This window comes from Tachyglossus aculeatus, chromosome X1 (assembly GCF_015852505.1).
Source record: "Tachyglossus aculeatus isolate mTacAcu1 chromosome X1, mTacAcu1.pri, whole genome shotgun sequence".
Taxonomy (NCBI): Eukaryota; Metazoa; Chordata; class Mammalia; order Monotremata; family Tachyglossidae; genus Tachyglossus; species Tachyglossus aculeatus.
Window position 1 is genome coordinate 63,504,223 of NC_052101.1, and position 26,984 is coordinate 63,531,206.

The window sequence follows — 26,984 nt, forward strand, 5'->3', positions numbered from 1 at the left end:
GTTTAGGCAGATAGGTAAGGTGGTAGATGTAGTACTTAGTACAGGTGGGAGAAGGTCCAGAAACTGGAAGTCCTGGTAGGGATAGAAAATGGTTTTGAAGGATGAGGGGATTGGAATGACATGGCGGATTAGAGGTCCAAAAGAGGTCATTCAGAGTTGGTGGGGTAGAGAATGGAATTTGTAAAAATCAGATATGGTGTAGCTGCTGATAATTATGAAGTTCAGGGTGTGCCCATATTGGTGTGTGGTTGATGCGTGGTGAAGCTGAGGGTCTGCAGAGCTGAATACTGTGAAGAAGCAACTGTCAACGTGGATTCTGAAGTCTCTGAAGATCAGTGCAGGTGATTAAATTGAGCACCATCCCAAGTGCTTTTGAGAGTACAATCTAACACGGTAGACAGTTCCCTGCCCATGAGCTTACAGTAGAATTGTAATTCATTACCATTGGGTAGGGAAATGATTAACAAATTGTAGACTGTTGAAGCTCACTCTGACCATATGTTTACTGGAAACTGTCCTTTTAGCATATCAGTTTCCTATACAATGCTAAAGAACTGATAGTGTTTCTGATACAAAACACAATGTGGGGGCTTAGACAAGCTTTAGGAGCCAAAGTCCTAGCTAATCCCTTCTGCACTACACTGTTTCAATTGTTTTCAAATGGTTTTCCACCAGCTTCTTGTTTATCTTTGAAAGAGTGAGACACACCACACTTTTGTGTTAAAATGGGTTTATAAAGATTGCAGCTATTGCATTGTAGCAGCAATGACTACATCCTTGCCATCTACATCAAATTTCCTTTTTGTCTGTGATTAGAATGGTTTCAGTTGTATTCCTCAGCAGTGCTGTGACAGTGAGAGTTAGGCCTTTATACCTTTTTTAGTGAGGAATAAAAGTTCTTGGTTTGGTGGCATCAGCATATCCCTGGATCTCTTCAGTTTTGGCCTCACAATGACCAATGGTCATTTATGTTTCTTGGCTTGATTTTCATATCCCATTGTAGGTTTTGGTATAATCACTAGGAGCTGCAAGGCATTATGAACATTTTTTGGCTTGGCTATAATTAATCTCTGAATCATTTTCATTTAATATGTCTGTGGTAATAGATCAAAGGGGAAAAGGAAATGGAAATAGAGATGCTGCATCTGAAATCCAAACATTTCTGGGAATATGTCTTTTAATGACTTCAAATTGTAGGAGCAAGGAAAGAATAAAAATACTTGTTCCATATGCAGTCTTTTGTCCCTTAGAGAACTCAGTCATGCTCAACATTGATTTTTTTCATCTGAAGTAGACAAATAGGCAGGAAAATTCTGACCATTTTACAGATGAAGAAAATAAAGTCTAGAAAAAGAAAGTGACTTTGGAAACTCATAATAAAACAATTTTTCTCAAGTGAAAATTTGAAAATAAACTGGGCACTTTGGGTTACCACCTAGCAACTTACGACTGAAGTACAGTAAGTGTAATACAACTGGCCTGAAAGAGTTAACACATTGCCCAAAGGTCTTATCTTAAACCCTGGGAGAATTTGGCTAAGTTGCCAGAACTCCTGCTGCTAATATATATGTTTCATCATTATATTTCTCTTCCTTTCTAGATTGGTTCCATTAGAAAAAATAATCTTGAAAAAGAATTCGCAATGATTCCTTTTGTAAGAAGAAAACATGACAACTATTGGCAAGAAAAGGTCATTTTGATCTTCAATAAGTGAAGAATTCATTATCATGAGTTCTGATAAATTGTATTGTATATTTCATTTCTGATAGTGGAAGGTCAAGTTATGCCCCTGGGTAAAAGAAAGGACAAACACAGATAATAAAGTCAGAAGGTCTGACATTTTGTGATATGAAACTTTTCAGGTCATGTTTTAGAGAAACCCATATTTGTATGATTATTAAGGCCCATTTATGCTTGGTTGAGCTAATCACTTTGGGGGACACTTGATAGGTAAGCTCAGTTATTATGAACCTTTTTCTTGCACTTCAAGATTTTTTACCTAAAGTATTCCATGGGATTACTCATTTAATAATCTTCAGTGTGTTGAAAGCACAGAAAATCATAGTTCTGTTTGGTCATGGATTTATTTTGTCATCAGTGGGATTTTAAAGTAATTAAATATGTTTCAAAGGACAATTTTAATATATTTGAAATTTTAATATTCAATACAATTTATCATTCTTCTTTCATCTACAACTCTGTAGGGATGTGCTTGATGTAGCACATTAAAAAATTGCCCTTTCATTTTCAATTGATGTTTAGATATTTTTTGTTCACCTTTTTCCAACCTGATAAGCTTGTATCTACCCCAGTGCTTAGAGCAATGTTTGATGTATAGCAAGCACTTACCAAATATCATAAAAATTACTCCCTAAATTTATTATATAAACAGGTGTTTAACAATGCTGACACCACTCATTGCTTTTTACATTTTTTTTTAAGAACTGATCCCCTGGCTTATTTTCCCTTCATAGCTTTTGTAGCTCTCACCTTAGGCACCCATCACACCCGTGTCTATCATTCCCGTCAGCTCTTCCGTACATTCAACTCCCTTCTCAGGCCCCTGGTTCCTCCCCTTCCTCCTTCCCTCACCCTCAACGATCTGGCCTCCTACTTCATTAACAAAATTAAATCCATCAGGTCCGACCTCCCCAAAGTCACTCCCCCCCCTTCTCCAACCCCCCAGCTCTCAACACTCTCTGCTACTCTCCCATCCTTCCCAGCAGTATCCTCAGAGGAGCTCTCCTCCCTCCTCTTAAGTGCTACTCTGGCCACCTGTGCTTCTGACCCCATTCCCTCTCATCTCATGAAATCTCTCGCTCCATCCCTTCTCCCCTCCTTAACTTCCATCTTCAACCGCTCACTCTCCACTGGTTCCTTCCCCTCGGCCTTCAAACATGCCCATGTCTCTCCCATCCTAAAAAAACCCTCTCTTGACCCCACCTCACCTTCTAGTTATCGCCCCATCTCCCTCCTACCATTCCTATCCAAACTCTTTGAACGAGTTGTCTACATGCGCTGCCTCAAATTCCTCAACACCAACTCTCTCCTTGACCCCCTCCAGTCTGGCTTCCGTCCCCTACATTCCACGGAAACTGCCCTCTCAAAGGTCACCAATGACCTCCTGCTTGCCAAATCCAACGGCTCATACTCTATCCTAATCCTCCTCGACCGCTCAGCTGCCTTTGACACTGTGGACCACCCCCTTCTCCTCAACACGCTATCCGACCTTGGCTTCACAGACTCTGTCCTCTCCTGGTTCTCCTCTTATCTCTCCGGTCGTTCATTCTCAGTCTCTTTTGCAGGCTCCTCCTCCCCCTCCCATCCCCTTACTGTGGGGGTTTCCCAAGGTTCAGTTCTTGGTCCCCTTCTGTTCTCGATCTACACTCACTCCCTTGGTGACCTCATTCGCTCCCACGGCTTCAACTATCATCTCTACGCTGATGACACCCAGATCTACATCTCTGCCCCTGCTCTCTCCCCCTCTCTCCAGGCTCGCATCTCCTCCTGCCTTCAGGACATCTCCATCTGGATGTCCGCCCGCCACCTAAAACTCAACATGTCCAAGACTGAACTCCTTGTCTTCCCTCCCAAACCCTGCCCTCTCCCTGACTTTCCCATCACTGTTGACGGCACTACCATCCTTCCCGTCTCACAAGCCCGCAACCTTGGTGTCATCCTCAACTCCGCTCTCTCCTTCACCCCTCTCATCCAAGCCGTCACCAAAATCTGCCGGTCTCAGCTCTGCAACATTGCCAAGATCTGCCCTTTCCTCTCCATCCAAACCGCTACCCTGCTCGTTCAAGCTCTCATCCTATCCTGTCTGGACTACTGCATCAGCCTTCTCTCTGATCTCCCATCCTCGTGTCTCTCCCCACTTCAATCCATACTTCGCGCTGCTGCCCAGATTGTCTTTGTCCAGAAACACTCTGGGCATGTTACTCCCCTCCTCAAAAATCTCCAGTGGCTACCAATCAGTCTGCGCATCAGGCAGAAACTCCTCACCCTGGGCTTCAAGGCTCTCCATCACCTCGCCCCCTCCTACCTCACCTCCCTTCTCTCCTTCTACAGCCCAGCCCGCACCCTCCGCTCCTCTGCCGCTAATCTCCTCACCGTGCCTCGTTCTCGCCTGTCCTGCCGTCGACCCCCGGCCCACATCATCCCCCTGGCCTGGAATGCCCTCCCTCTGCCCATTCACCAAGCTAGCTCTCTTCCTCCCTTCAAGGCCCTACTGAGAGCTCACCTCCTCCAGGAGGCCTTCCCAGACTGAGACCCCTCCTTCCTCTCCCCCTTGTCCCCCTCTCCATCCTCCCGCCTTACCTCCTTCCCTTCCCCACAGCACCTGTATATATGTATATATGTTTGTGCATATTTATTACTCTATTTATTTTACTTGTACATATCTATTCTATTTATTTTATTTTGTTAATATGTTTGGTTTTGTTCTCTGTCTCCCCCTTCTAGACTGTGAGCCCACTGTTGGGTAGGGACTATCTCTATATGTTGCCAACTTGTACTTCCCAAGCGCTTAGTACAGTGCTCTGCACACAGTAAGCACTCAATAAATACGATTGATTGATTGATTAAATTGCTATATAATACCTCTTAATTTATCCAGCCCTGTCTATTCAGAAATTTGGATTTTGGGGACTGTTTTTGGTTCTGTGCAGAGTTGAGTTTTGGGTTCAGCACATGTCAAGGGATGGGAAGCCTTCTCCAACAAGCTTTTCCTGACAAATTGCCAATACCCTGAGTCATACCAATCCAACAGCCCCTTCTACCCCTGATGTATTGTCCCGAGGTGACCCTCGGGTACTGGCCATCTCAAGGTCAAAAGCTATCTCCTGACCACCTGAGCCAGCAGGCGGAACTCGGAAGTGGGGGTGGGATACCGCCCCCATGACCAAATCTGCTAGATTGACAGCCCAAGCTGGGAATACAGAAGGTGTCCCTCGCCCCGTGCCAATCAAATTAGGTATGGAGGAGGCGGGGAGGGCAGAGATTGGATAGACAGAGGCCGGAAGCTGGAATGGCCTAGGGGCACAGGCAATAAATACCTGTCGCCTCTGACCTTCGGGGTCAGAACACCAGGACACGCAGCAGCAGGAGCAGCCGCTGCCGCTGCAGCAGCAGCAGCAGCAGCAGCCCACGTGTCTCTCCCTGCCCAGAAGGCCAGACGCCCGCTCTGCAACCAGAACCAACACACTGAGGCAAGGGCCGCGGGATGGGTGAGTGTCTCGTGGGTGGGACCCAGGTACCCCGCTGCTGATGGGAATTATGAGTGGATTCCTCCCATGTAGGGAGAGCACATTGTGAGAGCTAGCCGCCCACCACGTGCGCGGGTAATGTAATGAATTCTTCCCATGTGGGAAAGTAAGTGGATTCTTCCCAAGTGGGAAGTGCACATGGGTGAGAGTTAACCAACTCACCCACGTGCAATTAACGGATGATTGTGTTCCTCCCGTGTAGGGAAGCTCTAATATTGCTAATTGATTATAATCCTCCCGAAAGGGAAGCTCAATCCATTGCGCCTAAACAATTACATAAATTCAATTCACCTCGCGGAATAAATTTTATATAAAATTTAGGCTTTCCGTTCCCGGCCTCTCTCTCTCTCGCCTCGCCGATCACTGAACGAACCCGTCCCCGGACGACGGGTGACATAAATGGCGACGAGGATGGGATCAGTGATAGGCGACAGAGAGCCGAGAGGGCTTTTTGAATTCCTCGCGGATCAAGGATGGAAAACCCCAAGATGGGACAGCCAATGGGTGCAGAATCAGTGGGAGGACCCGGCCAATCTGGTGAGGGAATTTTGTGATTGGCGGGAGGCTGCCCAAATCAGGAAAAGGAAAGGAAAGGAAAGACCGCCCTCCTCGGTCTCCTAGCAACGGCGCTGCAGGCCGCCGCCCAGGACCGCCGGCGGTGGCGGCAGGAGCGGGCCGCCCTAGAGCCAAAACTAAAGGCAAGTGAGACGAAGTGCCTCTTAACTGCAGACAGCGGCCGAGGTAAAAATGCAGCAGGCGATACTTTTAGAGCAGAAATTGGCACCCCGGGTGGCTAAGGAGTTAGAAGCACAGAGGAAACTTCCCGTAACTGAGCAGGAGATCAAGCGGGTCATATACTCGGAGCTGGGTGGGAAGAATCCCTCTGGGGAGGAGATCCCGATCCCTTACCGAAACTGGAACCGCCCCCTTCCCCGCGGGATTGGGAGCTGCCCCTGCAGAACCCTGAGGGGCAGCCCAATCCCCTCTATCCTATTATCAAGGAAAAGCGGAATCCTGAGGGAAAGGTCACCACCCAGACTACTCACTTCACAGCCACTGAACTCAGGCAGCTCTCTAATGAGTTTTCCCGGGACCCCGGGGAGCCGGTGATAGGCTGGCTGGCCAGGGTATGGAAGGGAGCGGCAGCCCAGCTGGACCTCAGTCCAGATGAAAGCAGCCGCCTCGATTTGGGCCCAGGGGTGGATGTGACCCACACTCACACTCCAGGTCGTACCCTCTGGACCCTCACGGTACACTGGGCTCGGACAGTCCCCCGGAGTGAACAGGGAAGGGCCGGCACCCTCCGCTGGACCGACCCAGCTACATTAAACCAGCATCTCCTGGTGCTTGGAATTGAACAACTCCTGGATGAGAGGGAGAAAACTCAGGAACCAAGCCCCTGGTCCCTCCCCGCCCAAGAGGGCCTACTTTGTGCAATAGTAATGGGTGCACCCCCAGGGCCGGCGCGCGGGCTAGCCCACCGTTTGAGGGATAGGGCCACTGGGGTACAAACCTGGAGCACTTTGGCCAACGTGGTCAACAGTGACTGGCCCCTATTCCAGTCCCCTAAGATGCCGATTACCCGGCGTGTAGCAGCCATGATTAGGAAAGGCCTGGGGTTCAGGAGGGCAAAGCCGGTTCCAACGAATAGTAAAAGGGATACCCACCGACCCCCACAGCGGGTCGGCTCAGGAAGGTTGGGCCCAGGAGAACGGGTGATCATATGGAGGGAGTTAAGGGAGCGGGGATTTCCTATGGACGAGCTGGATGGGCTGCCCACACATATCCTGAAGCTGCTCACTCAGGAAGGTAGACCAACGGCCCCAACCACCACGGAGCGGGGAAATTAGAAGGGGGATCCGGCGGGCCTGGCCGTTGGACGGCGGCCGCGGCCCTCTCTCAACCCGGGTGCTCCCCCCCCCCCCCCCGTCATATGACCGTCCCAGTAAATGATCGTCGGAAAGTCTTACCGGTAGACACCAGGGCCCGGGTATCTATGATGAGGAAGGATGCTTGGCAAGGAAGCCAACCATCAATTACAGGAAATAATTCCATAATTGGGGTTACTGGGAAACGGGGGACCCTTCCCGTCACCCGAGCACCCAGCTACTCAAGAAATTTGCAAGCTAAAGCATGGGGGTAGGAAACTTAACCACTTTGCCTTTAGGGCGAGAGCTATCAGATGGGAGATCAAAATGGAATTCCTTTGAGGGAAGGCATCTCCCTCTAGCAAAGGGTTGCCTCCCTCCTAGTGAATGGCTGCCTTTCTCAGCCTAAGGCACTTCCCCATTGAAACTACAATGGCGGTCATTAGGAATGAATTGGGAGTGAACTTGCCATCGTTCTCCCAGCCTAGGAACAACTGGAGGGGTGGTGATTTAATCATATCTGAAAGGCCGTTGCCTTAAATTTCTCTAACTTAGTAAACGGTAAAAGCAGATCAAATACAAAAGTCATCTTGATATATTTGAAATGATAAATGAATCTGACTGGGCAAACCTGTGCAGCTAATCCCAATGAGGGCTGCCCACTAACTTTGGTAGAGGCTTGGAGATCCTCCAAGACCTAGACCCTTCTCTTTTGCAGACATCACGCCTGGGAGAGGGGGAATGAGGACACATCACCCTGTGAAACTGCTTGGCCTGCTCGTCACTTAACATGTTAAATATTAGAACACGCAAAGTCCAGATTTAATTGCTGCATATTACAAATTATATGTATTAGAACTGGGGTTTGTTCGTCTTTGCTTGTTAAATTGGTTCAGATGGTCTTTAATATAAAATCTCCATTTTTGAGGGTTGATAATGCAAGTTCTGCATGCTGTCTCTGCTATAGCCTAGTTAATGGGCAAAAAGCAGCTGTATGTTATTTGGTATCATACATATGTACAGATCTGGATGTCTACTTTGTCTTTGTGATTGTTTCCTTCTAAGGGACTGAAAAGGTTTAGTCATCATATCCCAAGGATTTGGAAAGCAACAGAAGAATAATTGGAAAATTTGTTAAAATTGTTAGTAGTTTTTAAGAATGAGTTAAGAATAATTGTTTAATGTTATTAGGAAAAAGCTATAATTTCAAACTTTATCAATCATATCTGGCTATATGATGCTCCTGGGTACTTCTCTGCCTCACAATTCTATGGTCAGGATTGCCTGACTTCCAGACAGGCCCAGCAAAGGAATCATCACTGAACTGCCTCCCAGAGAGCCTGTCTTCAGTCTTAGCCATGGTGTGACATCATCAGGGAAGGGAACCTATTTCTACCAGGCGACCTGTTCCTGTTTCAACATGACCGGTGCTTCTCGCCCCCTCACTCCAGTGACTCTGAACAATTGGACACAATGATCTCTGGCAGTGTACCATGCAGCTAATGAAGAGTCCCCACCACCAGAGGAGTTTTGTACTGGTTCTATGGACTCTTTAGACTTGAGGAGGGAAACTCACTATTCCAGGGGTTGCTGCTACTTTTGCTCCTGGTGGTGGGCTTAGTGGGAGGATGTTGGTTACTAAATTGCTGTTGCTTGGCCCTTTTCACACAGGTGTGACAAACACACAGTCGCCCCCAGCTCTTGCCTCTGTGCGCTATCTTAAGACCGTTGTGCTAGTAAGGGAAGGGGTTGTTATCTGCCCCAGTGTTACACTGCTCTATCTGTGGATAGCGGCCACTTCAACCATCCCTGGCCCCTTTCCTCAGTGCAGTGCCTCAAAACCATGGTGGGGCACCGGCCACCTTCCATACCTCCATACCTCCTACTCGCACGCCTTGAGGGCGGGGCGCCGCCTTCTGTTGCCCCTGGCCATGGGATAGGAAACGTCCTCTGCCCCAACCCATGGAGAGGGACAGCGCCGGAAGGCACGGCTTCCAGTGCAACCCCACCACTATGCGACCTGGAGGGGATGCAGGAAGAGGTGGGGTCAGGTGGGCACGGATGGCAAGGGCCAAGGGGTGGTATGTCCCGAGGTGACCCTCGGGTACTGGCCATCTCAAGGTCAAAAGCTATCTCCTGACCACCTGAGCCAGCAGGCGGAACTCGGAAGTGGGGGTGGGATACCGCCCCCATGACCAAATCTGTTAGATTGACAGCCCAAGCTGGGAATACAGAAGGTGTCCCTCGCCCCCGTGCCAATCAAATTAGGTATGGAGGAGGCGGGGAGGGCAGAGATTGGATAGACAGAGGCCGGAAGCTGGAATGGCCTAGGGGCACAGGCAATAAATACCTGTCGCCTCTGACCTTCGGGGTCAGAACACCAGGACACGCAGCAGCAGGAGCAGCCGCTGCCGCTGCAGCAGCAGCAGCAGCAGCAGCCCACGTGTAGAGACAGAAGGCCAGACGCCCGCTCTGCAACCAGAACCAACACACTGAGGCAAGGGCCGCGGGATGGGTGAGTGTCTCGTGGGTGGGACCCAGGTATCCCGCTGCTGATGGGAATTATGAGTGGATTCCTCCCATGTAGGGAGAGCACATTGTGAGAGCTAGCCGCCCACCACGTGCGCGGGTAATGTAATGAATTCTTCCCATGTGGGAAAGTAAGTGGATTCTTCCCGAGTGGGAAGTGCACATGGGTGAGAGTTAACCAACTCACCCACGTGCGATTAACGGATGATTGTGTTCCTCCCGTGTAGGGAAGCTCTAATATTGCTAATTGATTATAATCCTCCCGAAAGGGAAGCTCAATCCATTGCGCCTAAACAATTACATAAATTCAATTCACCTCGCGGAATAAATTTTATATAAAATTTAGGCTTTCCGTTCCCGGCCTCTCTCTCTCTCGCCTCGCCGATCACTGAACGAACCCGTCCCCGGACGACGGGTGACATGTATTTATACCCATTCTCAGTGCTTGAGTATATATGTTTCTTCAATTAGATAATTGAGATTGCTGTAGCTGGAAATGTTTTTACACCTGTCAGCCCTGTTAGAGAAGCATGGCTTCGTGGAAAGTGCACAGGCCTGGGAGTCAGAGACCTGTGTTCAGGTCTTGGCACTGCCACTTGCCTGCTGTGTGACCTTGTGTAAGTCACTGAACGTCTCTGGCCCTCAGTTACCTCATCTGTAAAATGAGTTGCCCTCTCAGCCTGTGAGCTCATGTGAGACAAGAACTGTGTCCAAACTGATTATATGGAATCTACCCCCATTGCTTAGTACTGTGTTTGGCACATAGTAAATGCTTAATAAATGCCACTATTATTATTATTATTGCTATTATTATTATTTAGGTTGTGAGTCCCATGCAGGACAGGGACTCTACCTGGTCTGATTTATCATTTCATCTTTCCCCTCACCCATGCTGTTTCCCTGGTCTGGAACTCCTTTTCTTCCCAGATCTGTCATTCATTCATTCATCCATTCATTCAATTGTATTTATTGAGAGCTTACTGTATGCAGAGCACTGTACTAAGCGCTTGGGATGTACAGGTCGGCAACATATAGAGACGGTCCCTACCCAACAACGTGCTCATCTGTCAGTGCTTGGTACACTGTAAGCACTTAAAAGCACCACAATTATTGTTGTTCTACTGGTGTGCTTTCTCAAGCACTTACTACAGAGCATTGCACTAAGTTGACAGTCAAAAAATAAAAACTGTTACTACTTTTACTACAATCAAGGGTTGTAGGGTTAGGGTTACTACTCTTATTACAATCAAGGGTTAGGAAGAGAGGTGGAGCTTCTGGAGCTCATTGAGGTAAATGGGAGATGAAGGGAAAGAGAGCCAGGGCTGCTAATAGTGGCAGGGCTAAACTGTGAATGTGAAAGGGAAGAGGAGTGAAGGACATTTACATTAATCTCTCAGGATATGTATTTTCATATATCTGAATCAGGCCCGGTTCTGATTGATCTGGAAATATTAAGTTGTCCTGCATCAATTAATCAATTGTGTTTACTGAGCATTTCCTAGGTGCAGAATACTGTAATAAATTATTGGGAGATTACAACACAGAAAATGGACATTAACCCTGCCCTCAAGGAGCTTCCAATCTAACAGAGCTACATCAGCAGCATTATTCATTCAGTCAGTCATATTTATTGAGCTGCTTACTGTGTGCAGAACACTGTACTAAGCACTTGGGAGAGTATAATATAACAATGAACAGACACATTCCCTGCCCACAATGAATTTACAGCCTAGAGGGGGAGACTGACAATTAATATAAATAAATTACAGATATGTACATAAGTGCTGTGGGGCTGGGAGGCAGGATGAATAAAGGGATCAAGTTAGGGCAATGCAGAAGGGAGTGGGAGAAGAGGAAAAGGGGAGCTTAAGGCCTCTTGGAGGAGATGCGCCTTCAATAGGGCTTTGAAAGAGGGAAGAGTAATTGTCAGATTTGAGGAGGGAGGGCATTTCAGGACAGAAAGAAGATGTGGGCAAGTGATCAGTAGCGAGATTGATGAGATCAGGGCACAGTGAGAAAGTTAGCATTAGAGGAGTGAAGTGTGTGGGCTGGATTTTAGTATACTTTCATGAGTTAGAGTTTGGAATCAGTGTTAAATCCATGGGGATTGCATTCCTGCAAAATGCAAAAATCCATCATGCTTGGCTTCAAGGTTTACCCCCTACTCTCCTTATCTTTGTCATCTACTCCCAGTCTGCTGTTTTCATGGCTCCACCACTTGTCAGCTGTGTGACTTTGGGCGAGTCACTTTACTTCTCTGTGCCTCAGTTCCCTCATCTGTAAAATGGGGATGAAGACTGTGAGCCCCACATGGGACAACCTTGATTACCTTGTATCCCCCCCAGCGCTTAGAACAGTGCTTGGCACATAGCACTTAACAAATACCAACATTATTATTATTATTATTCATGCCCTTTGAGCTGACTGAATCTAATTTTCAACTCTCCTACATCTGTCCCCTTGTTCATGCTATTTCTTTGACTTCGAACTCCTTTCCTCCCCAGATCAGTCAGACCACAGCCCTGCTAAAATCCAACCTTCTCCAATAAGCCTTCCCCGTTTAATCCCCAACACCCTAGCCATTTCTAGCACATGCATATTTATACCGATCCTGAGCATATAATAATAATTATGGTATTTATTAAGCTCTTACCATGTGCCAAGCACTGTTCTAAGCACTGGAGTTAGATCTCCCTCCATTCAGTCTCGTGTCTCCTCCTGCCTTCAGGACATCTCCATCTGGATGTCTGCCCGCCATCTAAAACTGAATATGTCCAAGACTGAACTCCTTATCTTCCCTCCCAAACCCTGCCCTCTCCCTGACTTTTCTGTCACTGTGGATGTCACTACCACCCTTCCTGTCTCACAAGCCCGCAACCTTGGTGTCATCCTCGACTCTGCTCTGTCGTTCACCCCTCACATCCAATCCGTCACCAAAACCTGCCGGTCTTACCTACGCAACATCGCCAAGATCTGCCCTTTCCTCTCCATCCAAACCGCTACCTTGCTGGTTCAATCTCTCATCCTATCTCGACTGGATTATTGCATCAGCCTCCTCTCTGATCTCCCATCCTCCTGTCTCTCCCGACTTTAGTCTGTATTTCACTCTGCTACCCGGATCATCTTTGTGCAGAAACGCTCTGGGCATGTTACTCCCCTCCTCAAAAATTCTCCAGTGGCTCCCTGTCAACCTATGAATCAAGCAAAAACTCCTCACTCTCAGCTTCAAGGCTCTCCATCACCTCGCCCCCCTCCTACCTCACCTCCCTTCTCTCCTTCTACAGCCCAGCCCGCACCCTCCACTCCTCTGCCGCTAACCTCCTCACTGTACCTTGTTCTCGCCTGTCCCACTGTTGAAGCCTGGCCCACATCCTCCCCCTGGCCTGGAATGCCCTCCCTCCACACATCCGCCAAGCTAACTCTCTTCCTCCCTTCAAAGCCCTACTGAGAGCTCACCTCCTCCAAGAGGCCTTCCCAGACTGAGCCCTCTTTTTCCTCTCCTCCTCCCCATCCCCCCGCCCTACCTCCTTCCCCTCCCCACAGCATCTGTATATATATTTGTACAGATTAATTACTCTATTTTACTTGTACATATTTACTATTCTATTAATTTTGTTAATGATGTGCATTTAGTTTTAATTCTATTTGTTCTGATGACATGACACCTGTCCACATGTTTTGTTTTGTTGTCTGTCTCTCCCTTCTAGAATGTGAGCCCGTTGTTGGTTAGGGACTATCTCTATATGTTGCCAACTTGTACTTCCTAAGTGCTTAGTCCAGTGCTCTGCACACAGTAAGTGCTCAATAAATATGAATGAATGAATGAATACAAGTTTATCAGGTTAGACACAGTCCCTGTCCCATGTGGGGTTCACAGTCGTAACTCCATTTTGTAGATCAGGTAATTGAGGCACAGAAGTGAAGTGACTTGCCCAAGGTCACACAGCAGACCTGGCAGAGCCGGGATTAGAGTCCAGGTCCTTCTGACTTTCAGGCCTTGGCTCTATCCACTAAGCCATGCTGCTCCTATGTATTTTCATTTATTTATGCTTTCAGATATTTATTTTATTTAGTTAACTGTAAATATGTTTTTATCTGTTTCTCCCCCCCCCCCCCCCCTTTAAAATGTATGCTCCTTGTGGACAGGGATCATTACTCTTCTCGATGTTGTAATAATAATAATAATGATGGTATTTGTTAAGTGCTTACTATGTGCTCAGCACTGTTCTAAGCACTGGGGTAGGTACAAGGTAATCAGGTTGTCCCATGAGGGACTCACAGTCTTAATCCCCATTTTACAGATGTACTGAGGCACCAAGAAGTCGTGACTTGCCCAAAGTCGCACAGCAGACAAGTGTCAGAGTTGGGATTAGAACCCACATCCTCTGAATCCCAATCCCATACTCTTTCCATTAAGCCATGCTGCTTCTCTTTGTACTTTCCCAAAGCTTAGTAGAGTGCGTTGGATTCAATGGGCATTCAAAATAAATGCTACTGCTACTACAACTACTAATACAACTACCACCACAGCTATTGCAAAAACACGCATTAAGGAAAATTTGTGTTAGTACTCATCACTTATGCACACAATCTTTTCTTCTGACATCACTCTATTTTATCCTGGCAGAATGTTCCTTAATTTTGCCACCATGTTGTATTCAAGATGCAAAGTGAGAACATTCATTAGTAGTAAGAGTAATAATATTTATTAAATGTTTTCAGGGGGAAGAGCACTGTACTAAGCATTGAGAAAGACTATACAGGTGGGAATTAGATACAGAACCTGTCCCTCGAGGGGCTCACCATCTATGAATATAGGTCGGGGAGAGGACTGAAGATGGACACATCAGGGGAATTGAAATAAAACATTAAAATGGCATAAGGGACAAGGACAAATGCACAATACACAAAATAAAAACAAAAGTCAGTAGGGAACTGTGGCTGGAAGAGCAAATTTCAGACTCCTCATGATTCAGAGTCCATGGGTATGCCAATAGCCACAGTTACTAGGTTTCCTGGGGTTATATTAGGCCTCATGCTGCAGGTACTGATCAGTCAGGAGTGTTTTGGAGGACCACTTTCAGGAAAGGGCTTTGTGTTTTTCTGTATGTATGCAGGGGTGACTGAAAAGATTGATACACCATTTGCACTTAATGCTAGATTCCTTCTGCATTGAGGGTTTGCCCCAAATGAAGACTAGCTCTGTTTTTGAGCCTGTTTCGTAGCATATCAAGTTTCATGAAACCTTTGCTCAAGGAGTGCAACCTCTCTCCCCATTATTAATAATAATGATGGTATTTATTAAGCGCTTACTATGTGCAAAGCACTGTTCATTATTGCACAGCAAGGTGGTCTGTCACTGCAGTGATCTCTCAATAGTCTGCATAGGTTATACAGAAGGGTAGTGGTATGGGCTGTTTGTCATCCAGATAAGCAAACACATCAATCAATCAATCAATCAATCAATCGTATTTATTGAGCGCTTACTATGTGCAGAGCACTGTACTAAGCGCTTGGGAAGTACAAATTGGCAACATATAGAGACAGTCCCTACCCAACAGTGGGCTCACAGTCTAAAAGGGGGAGACAGAGAACAAAACCAAACATACCAACAAAATAAAATAAATAGGATAGAAATGTACAAGTAAAATAAATAAATAAATAGAGTAATAAATATGTACAAACATATATACATATATACAGGTGCTGTGGGGAAGGGAAGGAGGTAAGATGGGGGGATGGAGAGGGGGACGAGGGGGAGGGGAAGGAAGGGGCTCAGTCTGGGAAGGCCTCCTGGAGGAGGTGAGCTCTCAGCAGGGCCTTGAAGGGAGGAAGAGAGCTAGCTTGGCGGAGGGGCAGAGGGAGGGCATTCCAGGCCCGCGGGATGACGTGGGCCGGGGGTCGATGGCGGGACAGGCGAGAACGAGGTACAGTGAGGAGATTAGCGGTGGAGGAGCGGAGGGTGCGGGCTGGGCAGTAGAAGGAGAGAAGGGAGGTGAGGTAGGAGGGGGCGAGGTGATGGAGAGCCTTGAAGCCCAGGGTGAGGACATCTGATCACAACACATCTGATCATATATCCCATATATATGTCTTGAGCCCTCCCAAGACAGCTGGAGGGCTTATATGGAAAGCTTTAGGGGAATTGCACACAGCTTCACAGTCCCTCTATACTATGTAGGGAGGACTCGAACGTTTTTTGTTCATTGTAAGCAACTCTTGATGGGTGGAGGCAGTCTCCATTAGATTAGTGGCCAAGATGGCTCTTGTATTTGTGGAAATAAGCAATGCTGGCTACTAGAGGTTTTCAGTAGCTAAGGTGCTGGATAACAAAGCTTTTTCTATATGTAACTAGTAATCAATTACTTGATATTTGTTGAGCACTTACAGTGTGCAGAGCACTGTACAAATGCTTGGGAAAGTACAGTTCAGCAGAGTTGGTAGATATGTTTCCTGCCTACAAGGACTAGAGGCGTCTAGTCAGCTAGTACAATGTCTCTTCAAAATATTCAAAGTCTAGTAATATTTTCTGATTTCCGAAAAGCTTAAACACTTTCCTAGGCTTGCTTTAAATTACCTTATACTGCAGGAGTGTTAGAAAATAATTATTTTGACAGGAGATACATGTTTCATATCAACACTAAAATATATAATTCCTGTCCATTTGGCTTTCCTAGATCTCCCAAGGGAAGAAAAATGTCTGAGTTACATAAATGGTTCATTGTAGTTACACTTGGGAAGCTGGAGTAGATCTGAAGTATGTCCTGGAATAATTGTGCTTGACTGGAACCAAATTGTTGTGAAGGTAAGACAACGTTTAATACTGTTTGAGAGGTGGCACATTTTTTTTTTCATTCTGAAATGTGGCAGAATTGAATCTTGACTCGCTCTAGAGCCCTGTTTTCCTTTTAAAATCTTTCCATAACCAGAATCCCGAAGACTTTTGACTTGAAGCTCTATGTTTTTTGACCCCAATCTTTTACACCTTCCTCCTTTTCTGTGTCAACAAGAGTACTTTATTTGTGAAAAATTGACCTACTGTGTAACTTTGTGAAGTAGAGGTTTTATTTTGTGTAGATTTGGGATTAGTATGGAACTCATGAATGTTCTTGTCTTATACAGATAAAAAAGCACATTGTAATAGAAACACTTGCAAATGGACCAATCCATTAAAAATTTTGACCTCAAAAGAAATACCAAAACTCAGTCTCCCTGGGATTCCCTATTTATTAAGGAGGAAAGGAGTCCTGATTTCATGCTTGCATAACACTCCCAAGATACTAATATCCTTTAGCACTATTGGTACTAATAAGTAATGTAGGTCACAGCCAAAGCAGAGTGCTTTCCAACCCTCCAAAGAGGTCTGGGGAAATGCTGTCAAGTGAATTGCAGGGAAGCAAAGGGGCTGATTTGCGTACATTTTTCTAGAAGCCATTGAGGAAATCTGTGAGGACTTTGCCTTCTCTGCCATAAGTGAAGAGATAGACTCCCCTCTGGGCAGACCTGAGGTGGAGTTTAGTTTTCATAAGAGGTTATCCAAGAGGTAAAGTCTCTTTGTTCTACTTTTACCCTTGCTAGCTGCCTGCTTTCCCTGCTTGTTGCTGGCCCTGCACTCTGCCAGAAAAGATTTCCATGTAGTGAGGGTTTGCCTTCTCTGTTTAACCAATTCCTGTGGGTAAATGGGCTGAGGACATAAAGTGTTACTTTCAAGGCTAAGGATGGCCAGTTTTGGAAATATGGCTCCAAGCATATCTGTATTTGTTTGCTGATCCCCAGGAGCCAATTTTAGTTTTTTAATCTCTCTGTATTCTTTCTAAGTGTAATACTGGTTAAACATTGACTTTGTCCATTTTTCTGTTTGGGACTTTAGTTCAGCCATGATTCTTCTAGACTGTGAGCTCCATTGTGGGCAGGGATTGTCTCTATTTGTTGCTGAATTGTACTTTCCAAGCACTTAGAACAGTGCTATGCACTTAGTAAGTGCTCAATAAATATGATTGAATGAATTACTGGGGCTTTTGTATAGTAAATAAATCGTTGTTCAGAGTCTCAATCTAATGAGGCAAGGGATTCTGAGTCCAATGAAAAGTTAATTCAACAAGTTTGGAAAGTTCATTTTCATAGAAAAAATAGGAAACTCTCTGTTTAAAATAGTGAGTTTGATACTTATCTTCTCATGCTTAAAGCACTTAAGTAATAACAGAAACTAATATCTCCAAATACAAAGCAAATTTTAAAAATATAGTCTTGTGGATCTTAATTCCTAGGAGATGAATCATTCTTCTTTGCCACACTATAGCTACCATCTACTTGTGCAATAAGACTATATTTTAAAAATTTGGTTTGTATTTGGAGATATTATACAAGTAGATGGTATCCATAGTGTGGCATAGTGTTCCACTTTTCACAAAGTGGAACTTGAAATATTAACTCTGTTTAGAGCACAAGTTTTCATTTTGCAGTTCTTTCTGTTGGGGGCTAATGTTTAAATCTTACTCAGGATTTTCAAGTGGAATATAAAAAAAAATTCCCCATCCAAAGTGTGCCATCTCTGTGACAGAATGGGTCATATTCCTCTTTACAATTATGTTAAAAACTTATATTGATCTGATTGAGTCAAAGGCAATCTGATTCTTAAGTCAATGAGCAGTATGACATCTATTCAGTAAGATCTGTTCAACTAATTATAAAAAACCACAAGAGATTGCTGGCTTCAGGGAATAAAACAGATAGTATCAATTAATGGTACTGATTGAGCACTTACTGTGTGCAGAGCACTGGAATAGGCACTTGGGAGTGTATAGTACAACAGAGTTGGTAGACATGTTACCTATCCATCAGGACCTAACAGTCTAGTATAATGTGACATCTATATTTTCTGATTCTGCTTTGAATTTTTTCCCCCAAATAGAATAATGTTTAAAAAAATTTGGCCCAAATTTTCATCTTATACAAGCTTTTTGAAGAAACTGTCTTTAAGAAAGTGCCTTTCATAGTCTCACAGTGAGAATATGATTTTCTTGGCTCACATTAACAACTATCATGGAAGTATATTTGCACTTATTACCAACAACATCAAAGAGTTAAAATAATCAGGGGTTTGTGTGATTTGACTGGGTGATGAATCAATCAATAAATCAATCGTATTTATTGAGCGCTTACTGTGTGCAGAGCACTGTACTAAGCGCTTGGGAAGTACAAGTTGGCAACGTATAGAGACAGTCCCTACCCAACAGTGGGCTCACAGTCTAAAAGGGGGAGACAGAGAACAAAACCAAACACACTAACAAAATAAAATAAATAGAATAGATATGTACAAGTAAAATAAATAAATAGAGTAATAAATATGTGAAAACATATATACATATATACAGGTGCTGTGGGGAAGGGAAGGAGGTAAGATGAGGGGGATGGAGAGGGGGACGAGGGGGAGAGGAAGGAAGGGGCTCAGTCTGGGAAGGCCTCCTGGAGGAGGTGAGCTCTCAGTAGGGCCTTGAAGGGAGCAAGAGAGCTAGCTTGGCTGATGGGCAGAGGGAGGGCATTCCAGGCCCGGGGGATGACGTGGGCCGGGGGTCGATGGCGGGACAGGCGAGAATGAGGCACGGTGAGGAGATTAGCGGCAGAGGAGCGGAGGGTGCGGGCTGGGCTGTAGAAGGAGAGAAGGGAGGTGAGGTAGGAGGGGGCGAGGTGATGGAGAGCCTTGAAGCCGAGGGTGAGGAGTTTCTGCCTGATGCGCAGATTGATTGGTAGCCACTGGAGATTTTTGAGGAGGGGAGTAACATGCCCAGAGCGTTTCTGGACAAAGACAATCCGGGCAGCGGCATGAAGTATGGATTGAAGTGGGGAGAGACACGAGGATGGGAGATCAGAGAGAAGGCTGGTGCAGTAGTCCAGACGGGATAGGATGAGAGCTTGAACGAGCAGGGTAGCGGTTTGGATGGAGAGGAAAGGGCGGATCTTGGCAATGTTGCAGACCTGGGTTTTGGTGATGGCTTGGATGTGAGGGGTGAATGAGAGAGCGGAGTCGAGGATGACACCAAGGTTGCGGGCTTGTGAAACGGGAAGGATGGTAGTGCCGTCAACAGAGATGGGAAAGTCAGGGAGAGGGCAAGGTTTGGGAGGGAAGACAAGGAGTTCAGTCTTGGACATGTTGAGTTTTAGGTGGCGGGCGGACATCCAGATGGAGATGTCCTGAAGGCAGGAGGAGATGCGAGCCTGGAGAGAGGGGGAGAGAGCAGGGGCAGAGATGTAGATCTGGGTGTCATCAGCGTAGAGATGATAGTTGAAGCCGTGGGAGCGAATGAGGTCACCAAGGGAGTGAGTGTAGATCGAGAACAGAAGGGGACCAAGCACTGAACCTTGGGGAACCCCCACAGTAAGGGGATGGGAGGGGGAGGAGGAGCCTGCAAAAGAGACGGAGAATGAACGACCGGAGAGATAAGAGGAGAACCAGGAGAAGACGGAGTCTGTGAAGCCAAGGTCGGATAGCATGTTGAGGAGAAGGGGGTGGTCCACAGTGTCGAAGGCAGCTGAGCGGTCGAGGAGGATTAGGATAGAGTATGAGCCGTTGGATTTGGCAAGCAGGAGGTCATTGGTGACCTTTGAGAGGGCAGTTTCTGTGGAATGTAGGGGACGGAAGCCAGACTGAAGGGGGTCGAGGAGAGAGTAGGTGTTGAGGAATTCGAGGCAGCGCGTGTAGACAACTCGTTCAAGGAGTTTGGAAAGGAATGGTAGGAGGGATATGGGGCAATAACTAGAAGGTGAGGTGGGGTCAAGAGAGGGTTCTTTTAGGATGGGAGAGACGTGGGCATGTTTGAAGGCCGAGGGGAAGGAACCAGTGGAGAGTGAGTGGTTGAAGATGGAAGTTAAGGAGGGGAGAAGGGACGGAGCGAGAGATTTCATGAGATGAGAGGGAATGGGGTCAGAAGCACAGGTGGCCGGAGTAGCACTTGAGAGGAGGGAGGAGAGCTCCTCTGAGGATACTGCTGGAAAGGATGGGAGAGTAGCAGAGTGTTGAGGGCCGGGGGGTTGGAGAAGGAGGGGGAGTGACTTTGGGGAGGTCGGACCTGATGGATTTAATTTTGTTAATGAAGTAGGAGGCCAGATCGTTGGGGGTGAGGGAAGGAGGAGGGGGAGGAACCGGGGGCATGAGAAGGGAGTTAAATGTACAGAAGAGCTGGCGGGGAAGATGGGCTTGGGTGTCAATAAGGGAGGAGAAATAGTTTTGTCTGTTAGAGGAGAGGGCTGAGTTAAGGCAGGAAAGGATAAACTTGAAGTGAACGAGGTTGGCATGGTGTTTAGACTTTCTCCAGCAGCGTTCGGCGGCTCGAGCATAAGAGCGAAGGAGGCAGACAGTGGCAGTGATCCAGGGCTGTGGGTTAGTGGTACGAGAGCGGCAAAGGGAAAGGGCAGCAAGTGAATCTAGTTGAGTAGAAAGGGTAGAGTTGAGAGCAGTAATCTGATCATCAAGACTGGGTAGAGAGGAGAGGGCGGTGAGGTGGGGTGTGAGGCTCTCAGAAAGATGGATGGGGTCAAGAGAGCGGAGATCTCTGTGAGGGAGTAATATGGATTTACAGGGGAAAGGAGTGTGAGTGAGGAGGCAGGTGAGAAGATTATGATCAGAGAGAGGGATTTCAGAGTTGGTGAGGGTGGACACAGTGCAGCGATAGGAGATGATGAGGTCGAGAGTATGACTAAGTTGGTGAGTGGGTGAGGTGGGGTGGAGCAAAAGGTTGGCAGCGTCGAGGAGAGATAGGAGGCGGTCGGCAGAGGAGTCATCAGGGATATCCATGTGGATGTTGAAGTCTCCGAGGATCAGAGTGGGCATGGAAAATGAGAGAAGGAAGGTGAGGAAGGGGTCAAAATCGTTAAAGAAGTTGGAGGTGGGGCCGGGGGGGCGGTAGAGACGGCTACAAGAATCTGGAGGGGGTGGTAGAGGTGAATAATGTGGGCTTCAAAGGAAGGGAAGGAAAGGGAAGGGGGAGGAGGGATAGTGCGAAAGCGACATTGGGGGTGAGAAGGAAACCGACACCACCTCCTTTTCTGGTGAGTCTGGGGGAGTGGGAGAAGAAGAGGCCTCCACTGGAGAGAGCAGCTGAAGAGACCGTGTCGTCCGGAGACAACCATGTTTCAGTTAGGGCAAGGAGAAGTAGAGAGCTGGAAAGGAATAGGTCCAGGATGAAAGGGATCTTACTTAAAATGGAGCGGGAGATGAAGAGATGAACTTGACAGGCAATCAAAGACCTGTTCAAGTACACTGAAAGCCAGAAAGGGAATAAAACACAAGAGAAAGTAACTTTCACATTCATTAGAATGGGTTTCTATTTTTCCTTCATGTAACTAGTTAGGCTTATCTTGGAGCAAAATACTTCTTAATTGCCTGCCAAATGACTTTGATGAAAAAGAGTTTTGTTCAGTTGTTATAGTGCACATCTCTAAGCTGCTTTTAATTAATTTAAAACCTGCTAATATGCAGCACTTCCTGAAAATATTGAATGTTGAATTTCTCCAGCAAACCTTAGGGTCTATTTCAATAAAACACATATCCGGGTTTCCAGATCAGATATGCTTCATGCGCAGCTGAAGGATTTGCAACATTCCTGAGCTTAAATTTCAAGTACTGAAGTTGGGCATGTTTTAATTGAATCTGCTTCTGAATGTGCAGTGTTTTCTCAATTTTTAAAATCAGATAACCTAAAATAAATGTAATAATAGGAAAACTTATTTGAACCACAAAACAGTCTAGACTTTGGTGTTTAGCTGTGGTGCTAACATTTCCACCTTATTTTTAAAATGTATTTATCAAAAATCAAGTTAAAACTAGGCATGATTAGATTTTGTACATGTTCCTTTTTAATAAACAATTTCATTTACCAGTTAGCATTTTGTCTGCTTTCTTCTGCATTCACAACATCATTTTTGTGGTATTCCCCAGCCATTTTGCTCGTTCACTCAACTGTTTCCTTTTTTGCCTTCAGGATGAGATTCTATGCCAAATCGATGCTGCTGTCTCACTGGCTCTTTCTGGTCTGTGCGCTAATGGTGTGCTGCAAATTGTTGTCTGCCTCTAGCCACCATCTCCGGGGACACCCAGGTAGGAGCTTTAAACTCATTGTATACTACTGAGATCAATTAGTAACACTCACAGGATGTCAGAGTTCACTTTTAGCCACTGATAATGGATGAAATTGTTGACGTCGTGTAATAACCAGTACAAAAGATGGAAAAAAAAAATCAGAATAAGGTTATGAAAAGTTCCAGTACTCAAGAGTATTCTTTCTTGTCAGTTTTCATAGTGATTTCCAGAAATGCTACCTTTTAGAAAATTATTTTCCAGTAATAATGAAAAAATATAAAGAATAACTTGTTTTTATGTAATGCTTTTCTCCAAGGATTTCAGAGCAATATCCTGACTTTGTTTCATTCATTTTCACAGTGTGTAATAATAATTATGGTATTTGTTAAACTCCTACTGTGAGTCAAGCACTGTCAAGTGCTGGGGTTGATACAAGGACACAGTCCCTGTCCCACATGGGGTTCACAGTGTAAGCTAAGGTTGATGTTTTGTGCTAGTATTATTTGAATTAGCCTAAGAGCCCCAGTGGAAGTAGGGACAAGGAAGAGTTGAAGCAGCCCAAGTGGTGGGAGAGGTTATCAGAAAAAGCAGGCTCAGGGAAAGTTTGGTAAAGGAGAGGCAGGAAGGCCAGTGTGGCCCGGATGGATTTGTTCTGGCTCCCCATGGGTAGATCTCTATTTGAATCCCTTCTTTTTCTCTTTTGATAGTTAAGTAGATCTGACCCTGGCTGGTCATTGAGGAATTATTCACAGGCCTTTCCAGCTCAATGGTAACTTGTTCAAAATGAATGAATGTCTGTGTCATTTCTAATAATTTGTAGGGTGGGTTCCTGCTCTTCCATATAATTCTTTAAGACTGAATGTTATCTTTCCTTCCCAGTTAAGTCACTTCCTTCACCTTGGAAACCAAAATTCAATTCCCCAGCTAAAGAGTAAGGGTTTTTTGGATTTAAACATACATGCGCGCGCGCGCACACACACACACACACACACACACACACACACACACACACACACACACACACAAGTAAATTTCATGGTTTCGCGCTCTCGCTGTCTCACTCGCCTCTCTTTTTTGTAATTCTCATTCTGAAGATCCACATCTGGAAACTTCCCAAAGGTTTTTTTTTTTTTTTTCCTAGCATTAATTCACTCTCTAATAGATTCTCTGGCAAAATCAAGGTCATATATGCTTTAATTTGAAATGAAAGAGCAACAAAAACCCTAGGACTTTTTATGAAATAGCTAATCTTGAATCAGTCCACAATTTCACTTTATAGTCCCAAAATGGGAGCGCTTTAATATGTCTGCTAAAATGTTTTTATTGTTTGAGTTTTATAATTCTCAAACTCCATTGTTTTGAATAATTTTAGGAGCAGTACAAATTTTGAAATCCCTAAATGTCATCTTTCCCTTCCAGCTAGGACTGATGATCAAGCAAAATTTTAATTGAAATTTGAACAGATTCTTCCACAATCAGTCAACCAAATCCATCAAATCATTTTCGGTTTCATAATGCATACACTTCAAACTTATGGTTGGTTTTCTTGATGAATTAGTTCTGGACAAAGTCATTCATTTTAACTGGTAAATGCACAGTTCTTTTTTGGGCAGAGGGTAAGAATAGCACTTGGAAAAAATTTCAAGTATTTTCAGCATAAAGTTCTAAGTTCATTATTCAGTTCTATGAATTGGAAGAAAATTTCCAAGGAATATATTCAAAGTAAGAATAAAACTGTTGATTCATCAACTCTGCAAGTATCCTTATATTCATCCAGTAAACTTTCAATTAAGGGTTACAGATCAACTATTGCAGACTATCTCTGCCCTTCATGCTCTGAGTAGGAGCAGGGGTATTTCTGAGCTGAGAGATTTCCAGTTTTTGTTCCGAGTGTCTTATCATCTACCAGGCCCTATGGGCAGTACTGGCTTGAGACTCTTGACCAACTGAAGTAATGGGGAAAACTTGCTGCCCTTCATATGAAACATGATGCCATCACATTATGCTGCAAGCAGAGAGCTACATGTAGTGTCACTGGATTGCACAGCACTTTCTCCTTCCCTCCCTATGCTTGGTTCCTTGGCTTGGTCTTAGAAATTCAAAGGTGCCTTCTGTATCGGGGTTGGCTGGTGTTCTCAGCCCAGTAGTGGCTGGCTGTCCAGGACAAGGGGTCTGCAGAGTTGGAGTGATGGAAAGACGTTTTCCTGGTAGCCAGTGTGTTGTAAACAGGGAACATCTCTACCAAACCTATCATATTGTACTCCCAAGCACTTAGTACAGTGCTCTGTGCACAGTAAGTGCTCAATAAATATCCTTGATTGACTGATACCACCTAATGGAATTGGGATGGAGGTTCTGAATCAGTGGTAGGGGACTGCAGGAGAGAAAAGGGAGAGATGCTGGATCTCTGATATTGGTAACTGGAAAGGCCCTACTGAGAGCTCAAGGCCCTACTGAGAGCTCATCTCCTCCAGGAGGCCTTCCCAGACTGAGCCCCTTCCTTCCTCTCCCCCTCCTCCCCCTCTCCATCCCCCCCATCTTACCTCCTTCCCTTCCCCACAGCACCTGTATATATGTATATATGTTTGTACATATTTATTACTCTGTTTATTTATTTATTTTACTTGTACCTATCTATTCTATTTATTTTATTTTGTTAGTATGTTTGGTTTTGTTCTCTGTCTCCCCCTTCTAGACTGTGAGCCCACTGTTGGGTAGGGACTGTCTCTATATGTTGCCAGCCTGCCCACAATGAATTTACAGTCTAGAGGGTGCTCCAGCAAAGCAGGAAAGGGAGGGACTTCCACACAGAAGGATTGGAATGAGAAATAGGTCAAACAGAAATTATAAGCAAGGTATAGCTGGATAGGAACAATGGGTCTGAGGTGGGAGAAGACAGTGGCTAAGGACACGAGAGAGGAGGTGACATTCTGAAAGTAATGCTAACAAGGGATTGTGTATACTTTCCCACTCTTCCAGGTGCCTCCATGCTCAGGGTCCACTGGAGGGAATGGGCTTGGGGCCCAGGGAGGTGGTTCATCCAGCCCATGTGGTAAATACTGTTTTACAACTGGCTGTGCTGTTTTTATTTTGGTCGAGGAAGCAGAAGCCTCCCTGTCTCTGAAGTCCAGAACCTTGATGTTATCCTTGACTCCTCCCTCTGTTTGAAATCCCATATTCATTCATTCAACCCTGGTAGGAAATGTGCCTGTTGGTTGTTGTATTGTGCTCTCCCAAGTGCTTAGTACAGTGCTTTGCACAGAGTAAGTACTCAAAAATTTTGATTGAATGAATGACTAATGTGGAAGATATGACAGGTGCCTTGAGCAGAATGGTGGCCTTTTGGTTAGAGAGAAAGGTGTATATCCTGGAAGTGTGGAAAAAAATCCAACAGAATTTGAGGGAGGAGTCGAGGATAATGTCAAGGTGCTGGACTTTAGAGACAGGGAGGTTGGTAGTGATGTCAGCTGTGTTGGGAAAGTTAGGTGAAAGAGAGGATTTGAGTGGGAAGATGAAGAGTTTTAATAGTTGCCTCCATAGCTAAAGGCAGAAGATTAAGGTAATAGCTCTTGATCCTAAAATTCTTTGTAATCCTAGAATTTTTCAGTTTTTACCCTGAATTATCTGGATAATTTTGTCAAGTGCCAGTTTTGCTTTGGATGGGAAAACACAGCATTAAAACATTTAGTACATGAAGCTTCACGGTGCTAATCATTGACATAAATGGAGAAATCCTGATTTCATTGCTTTTAGAAAGGCAAAATATTATTTTATCTTAGGTACTACATTACTTGAAAAAGAACAGATTTTTCCTTCTAGGCTAACTTTTTCCCCCCACACTTAAAAATGAACATCTGGGAAATCTTTAACGTCTGGCTCCTAAAAAAAGTGTTGACTAACAAGCTTTTTTGTTTTCTATTTCAAAACAGAGGGGTAATGTCCTTTTTCTTTTTCAATACATTGCTAGACTCTTCAGTTTTTCCTTTTATCATGAGTGTCACAGCCTCCACCACAAGAGGGCAGCAAACGTTATGTAAAATGTAAACGTGCACTCCAAGACAAAAGAATTAGGTCACTAGAATCGATTTATTTTAGAACATTCTAAAAGTTAGAAGTTCACGAGACTACTTTTGTGACGTTGGGAAGCATAAAGTGTAAAGGTCTCTTGACCTCTCTGCTATTTTTGACATTTTTCCTGGAAACAATATCATAACTTGGCTTCATTGATACTGTCTTCTCCTGGTTCTC

General features: G+C 45.3%; 1 protein-coding gene across 1 annotated transcript in view; it reads left to right on the forward strand.

Annotated features, from left to right (window-relative positions):
* TAFA4 (TAFA chemokine like family member 4) overlaps positions 1 to 26,984 on the forward strand; it is a 179,709-nt gene that overhangs the window by 27,206 nt on the left and 125,519 nt on the right. Inside the window, exons 2-3 of the mRNA XM_038739984.1 lie at positions 16,339 to 16,466; positions 22,639 to 22,754. Coding sequence (XP_038595912.1) covers positions 22,640 to 22,754 — 115 coding nt within the window. The 5' untranslated portion in view covers positions 16,339 to 16,466; position 22,639. The remainder of the gene's footprint in view (positions 1 to 16,338; positions 16,467 to 22,638; positions 22,755 to 26,984) is intronic.